General features: G+C 39.9%; 1 protein-coding gene across 1 annotated transcript in view; it reads left to right on the forward strand.

Annotated features, from left to right (window-relative positions):
- Positions 1-2048: 2048 nt before the first annotated feature.
- The window catches only part of LOC146466883 (chymotrypsinogen A-like), a 15546-nt gene continuing 11061 nt past the window's right edge, over positions 2049-6533 (forward strand). Inside the window, exon 1 of the mRNA XM_085126689.1 lies at positions 2049-2294. Within this exon, the coding sequence (XP_084982815.1) occupies positions 2237-2294 (58 nt within the window). The 5' untranslated portion in view covers positions 2049-2236. The remainder of the gene's footprint in view (positions 2295-6533) is intronic.

Below are 6533 nucleotides of genomic sequence, written 5' to 3' on the forward strand. Positions count from 1 at the left end.
AAATATTTGGTACGCATGTGCTCAAATAAATGAACCATGACAAGTGAAATTCTTCGTAAAAGTGCCTTTGTTCTGACATAAAATATAACTATATTTGAACTCCTGTAAGTGCAGCAAATGGCGCTTCAAAGTTATTATTTGTTACTCGTGATATTGCATGTTGTAATTTATCAAAACAGTGAGGGATAAATTTCGGGGCACGGAAAAGCCTCAGGAGGGGGCAGGGAATACAAAATCAGTCGTAGCTATCGAGGTCCGTACCGGAGGGAAGTCCTTGGATTTTTTGGTGGGAGTGTGCGGCACGAAACTCCAAACCCTATTTCGGACAAAATATGTCATTTTCCGTTACCCCTTTCTCAAACCTGGGCTCGAAAATTCGTACCCATTTCAGACCTGCACCTGGTTTCTAGAATCCGATGATACCTTTTTCGGCAAAATCCGTATCTTTTTTTAGACTTTCAGGCCAAAATGGTAAAAATGCATACCCTAATTCAGACCAAAGCGGCTAAAAAACCATGACTCAAATTTCTGCAAGGCTGATCGGACTGCGTAAAAAACTTAACACAACAGCGACATGATAGAGACCAAACCGAGAATCAACAGAATGCAGCAATCGTGGACAGCAGTTTCGTGCTGGCTGGCTCGGGCGTCAGCACGGTGTAGCACTGCAAAGGGTAGAGCAACCAGCGCCAGTCGAGTTGTCTTCCAAATACACGTGGTAGTGATTTTGGATGGACCCAAATTCACCGCATTTTGTTGATTCTCGGTTTGGTCTCTATCACGTCGCTGCCGTGTTAAGTTTTCTACGCAGTCCGATCAGCCTTGCAGAAATTTAAGTCATTTATATTTTTGGCTCATTAGATCTTTCCCAGATCCTGCGTCTACTTGCAGCATTTTCGTTGTGCGGTTCCTTGCAGATTGTTTGTTCAACTCCATACCTACGAATGTAGCTTATATAGAGGAATACTCCCCCCACCGGGTTGTAGACGTAAACAAGGGGGAATTAACTGACAAGACTTAACAATACTCGTACTCGATAAAACGTACGAAGAGTTCTCCGTTCGCGCCACTTGTCACGTGACCTTGTTTATGTGTCCCATGATCCCTTACAGGTTGCCGCCAGTTGGGGCGGTTCGCCTAAGTATATTACTGTAGTTCCTTGTAGTATTCTCGACCACAGGTTAAAACGCCAATAAAAACTCCAATCAAACGAAAGGAAACGAGAGAAGAAAGTAGCATTTCCTATTTCAGGCTTTGGAAGAGGCGAGCGCTTCCTATTCTGAAATGGCAGTAAACAACGGCAGCCGAACGGCTAGACAGCCGCATTGCGTCATATACCTCCTAGGGGACCAATTACCCTGTAGATTGCTGAAAACTGTCATAAATGATTTGTGACTTTGTGACTTGTTAAAAGGTAGACAACTGTAAGTGTCACATTGAGGGCCATATCCAAAATCCGTGCAAAAAAGCGGCGGGGAAAAACCCAATATTGTGTCAAAAATCGATGGAATTCCGAATGTTAGGTTACAAATGTACAAAACCTTCGAAATTCAGTACCAAAATACTGAGGAAAAATGGCCTTAAATTGTAGTAGCGTAAACTTCCATGGCCCCCTCGACGCCTATGAGGTGATTTATGACTCACTCTTCACCTATTAATACAACGACGAAGCGTGTGACATCGCGTGTTGAGTGCATTTTTAAAATACATCTGAACATTTGCGAGAGTGATTTATCTTTCAAAGTCCTCTTGACATTTGAATTTCCCTTTTGCGGATTAGTCTGCCTTCTTCTGTCGTCGTTCATATTTTCCTTTTATGGACTCACCAAGCTTAACTTAGGCAAAAGTCACGACAACTAGAATTTGAGACAATAAAATGTTTTCGCGACGTTCGTCTATTTGTTTTTCTCTAGCATATTTCGAGATTTTCGTGTCAAGAATAAACTATTACATAATCACCTGTTTACTTCTCTATTTCTCGGAAGAAGTGGGCTGACTCGGGTTAAGTGGGTGTCATGTAACTAACAATAGGTCTACAAATGAAAGAAAAACAACACCTGACCTAATAAGCAAATTACAGGCCCTTTCAAGTTTAGCATAGGACATTAGCGAGAGGACAACAGACAAGCCCACGAAACCTCCCTCGCCGTGAACGAGAATATCGACAATTTTCATTCAAGGGTCATTGCGACATTTTTAAGTGCAGCGACTGGTCGATGAGATCTCGCCGAACGAAATGTGGAGTTTAAAGCATTTCCGGGTATTGTTGTTGGTTGCAGGAACTCTGCTTTTTGGTAAGTGGATTATTGGATTGCTTTAGCGTTTGATGTACGGTCTTCAGCGGAGATGAGTAGAAAGGAGACAGAAAGATGCACATATAAAGACTTTTAAATACTCGAATTCCTTAGGCCATGAAATTTTGCACAGTGTCCTCTCTTTATCAGACAATTGAAAACTGACAGCAATTCACTCCCGGCTCTGAACGTTTGGGATCAAGCAGATTATTAAAATCCTACATATATAAACCTTGTAAAATCCTAGTCTTATCACCGTACAATTAAAGACTTGGAAATAGGAGGCCCATTTATAACTAAACAATAAGTTTAGCTCTACAGACATCAATTCATGAAAACACAGACATTAGTTAGAGAGAACAAACCATAACTGCCCTGAGTGCGTGAGAAACTAAAGTGAAACCAACAATAGCTGAATTGAGTACGAATGCACGCGAATCTGAAAGTGCTCAAATGATGATTAAAAAACTAGTACAATTTTGATTAAGGTAAAATACCTATAGTATGAAGCAATGGTTAGTGATTTTACTGCTGCTGATTATGAAGCAACACTTTGAAATTTTCCTTGTGTTGTATAATTTCAGTAATCGCTATGCCAACAGTCCAACTTTTGACCCTGATGCAATTCTTACTCAACAATAAGACTCCGACCTCTGCGTAATTCCAGCTGTGATTCTACGGAGGTTCACAGTGGCCATTTGTATTAATTTGGAAGATTTTAATATTCAAAGACAGTAAACACCGTATAGCTCTCTTCGCGCAGGTGTTCAAATCTGTACTTTTTCTTGTTACGGATACAGCGGAAGGTCTTGTGATCGACTCGGCATCCCTTCGGGCGAGTGTATTTGCATTTAGTCAGCTCTTGTGATAGTGATCTATGGTCTCGTGCACCATAAATTAGCCTGTGTGAGTGCTGACTTTATCGGTTTTTAATTATAATTACCTTTGACCATTACTCTTGCTCCCCTGCTTCGATTCTATTCAATGTATTTACGGACTCCGCGCAACCATACCTGTTTACTTTCGATTCAGCAACTTTCGATGATTTCTCAATAATTCAAGCTTTTCCAATTTGTTTAGTGTTTGTCGAAATATCCCTGAGCTAAATTCAGCTTCATAACGGAGAGAGAAAAATTTACTCAGTTCACCTCACGACGTGGTTGTCCAGAGGGCGGCAAAGAAATGTAACAAAACGCAATATGCACATGCGCCACCATCAGTTTTACTTCTCATTTGGCTCCGGTTGTTCAAAGAGCGGATAACTCAACCCAGCGGATCAACCGCTATCCAGAGGGTAAAATATACCCCAACCAATACATTTTATCTGCTGGATAGCGACTTATCCGCTGGATAAAGTTATCCATTCTTTGAACAATTTGAGCTGGGGCCAGACCTTTTGACTTTTTGTTTTTTACGTTTTCGCCACGTCTTCACTCGGCTCCGATTTACTTAAAGAACCTCTTATTTTGAAAGTGTGGTATCTACAGAAGTTCGGTAATTAGACTAACTATATAATGTTTAAGTTAGATACAGGCTTTCAAAGTAATTTATTCTCCATCTGAAATTATAAAGTGATCTTGTTATCTCAATAGCAGTATAGCATTGCAATGAATTGTAAAATGAAAGATAAGTTGACAAATATGACATGAATGCGAATTAAGTTTCTGGTGTGTTTGACATAAGGACCGTGTAATTGCAGCTCGATTTCACCTTTATTCCAGGATTTTTGAAGGAGAGCGGAGAAGGAAATCATTTGACCTGGTGATCATAAATGATCGAACTTACATTGTATTCGAGTCCAATTTGATCAACAATCGCTTATTTGTTTATCTTTTATTTTTCCGATATAATTGCGTTAGTCTATGACATCGAGAAGATTCTTTTTGTCTTGCCAGATGTTAAATTCATAAGAAATCGGCCAAAAACAACAATTTCAATCTAATTATAGCTGTAAAAGGGTGCAAAGGCCAGCAGGTTTTTTTTCCTGGCGCCAGAGTCTCTTCCTCTTGCCCTCAAAGCAATAGAAAACTTCCTGTCTCCCACTTAATTATCTTTCAATTAATTTTAACGATGTTTTTAATTAATACTAAATTACTCTACAGTGGTAGAGCAGTTTCTACTATAAAAAGAGTCGAAATGGAGTCTCGTTTTGCTCTTTTTCGATTTTCTTCTTATTATTTTTGGTTATTGCTTATCTCTGTTCTGTGATTGGCCAAAAAAGAGCCAGTAAGAGCTGAAAGTAAAACCATGCGTGACTTACTCGCGTGCGCATGTTTCCCACACTTAGTGTATATTATGTACATTTGCTTCGAGTTTTAATCAGTTCTGTTCGGTTCATTGTTTTGTAAGATTGTGCCACTTTTTAGTGGCTTTTAATTTTTAGCCGGTACATTACGTTTATTACGGTGGCTCTTAGCGGCGCGATGAACAAATTCCGAAAAATGAGAACCAGAAACATGAAACCTGCGCCATGCGTTAATTAAGCCAAGTCACTTACCGTATTTGATAAACCTTCCTGGGCGCTTATTTAATTTTGGGCCCTTGAAGGTGGGCGCTTGTTCGAGGGTGGGCGCTTATTATTTCCCAAGATTTTCAGCAGGCGAGGACATTTTTAGAGAATAACAAAACAGGGGATAACAAGTTTATTTCGCTTTAACCAGACAAAACAAAGTGCAATTAAGCAATAGCGGACTTTTTCCGTGTTTACATAGCCTCATCTAAACACGAGGGGGGTTGGGAGAACTCGAGACAGTTATGCAAACCCGAGACGCAGTCGAGGGTTTGCATAACTTTCGAGAATTCTCCCAACTTCCCGAGCGTTTAGATGAGTCTTTGTAAACACGGGAAAAAAGTCCTCTATTGCTTTTATAAAATATTTCTACAAAAATAATTCGATAAATGAAGGGAAATTTTGTTTATTTATTTCTTGATTGAAATAGATGTTCTCAGTCCACGCTCTGGACAATCATTTTTGTTACTAGTCAATGTAAAAGCGCATCTGACAACACATAAACCAATCAAAATTTGTATTATAAAAGTCAAAATCAAGTTGAAATTTGTGGCAAGCGTCAGCGAGCCCCGTGTTGACGGCGATTTCAGCTTTGAATTCTCGTGAATCTTACAGAAAAATACCAAACATTCGGTGAAAACTAGAAGAAATGTTCAAAATATACGATTCTGAAAGGAAAGAACTTCAAGATGAGGAGTTTATTTAAGCTGAAAATGAATGTCATTGTGCATGGTCGCTCTTAAAAGTTACGTGAACTTGCCCGATGTGGCAGCCTGAGATGGCCGAGAAGTCGAGTCGCTCATCGTGCCTTGTGAAGTTTTGCTGTTTAGGAATCATAGCACAAGCAGCGGATCCAGACTGTGAAGTTGTTGCTGGTAATAGCAATCGTAGCAGTAGATTATTACGCTGAGAAAGTCTCAGAGAAAATACATTTTATACAAATTTGACAGCCAAAACACGGCAACCGGCCGTACAAAGTTTGATTTGAAACATTTATAGTCTGTAGCATATAGTTTTGTGTTCGTTTTCGTGTACATTTTTTGAATAAAGAATGTCTTTTAGAGAATTTTATTGTGGTACTCAGATGCAAAAATTACCTTGAAAAAAGTTTACTGCGTATTTGTACCATATTGTGTCGTCTTCACTTGAGCTCCCTCGACGAGGTCGTCTAGCGAGGCAGGCAAAGCGCGGTGGTTCTTCTTTCTTTTGCTTTTTTCCCTCGGGTTCAGGGGGGAGGAGATAGGCAAACCCCGATCAAAATTTTGGGAACTTTTCACCATTTCCTTAACAGTTGTACTTGAAATTACTTTGCGAGTCTTGCGAAAGCTTTGAAATGTTTTCAAATTGTGCCGGGAGACACAGAAAGCGTGACGTCACAACCATTTTTACATACTCTCATCTAAGCACACCTATCGACCAATGAGAGCGCGCGTACTATCTCAAATATTTTATAAAAGCTGACATGAACAAGCCATACACAATATAAAAGTTCACTGACTACCGTATCCAAAACGAATTTTGGAACACAACTGACGCTCCTCCACGCTGGGCTTGTACATAAATTTTTTTGTTGGGAGGGGGTGGGCTAGACGCTTGTTAAGTTTTTGGGCTTTCAGGGTGGGCGCTTTTTCGAAGGTTTGCGGTTAATCGCCGGAATAAATACGGTATTTAATAGAGCGGTTTTCAATTGATGGTCAAGGGTAATTTCACGTTTGCTTCACTACTTGATA

This window comes from Pavona decussata, unplaced genomic scaffold (assembly GCF_977016875.1).
Source record: "Pavona decussata unplaced genomic scaffold, jaPavDecu1.1 SCAFFOLD_140, whole genome shotgun sequence".
NCBI lineage: Eukaryota > Metazoa > Cnidaria > Anthozoa > Scleractinia > Agariciidae > Pavona > Pavona decussata.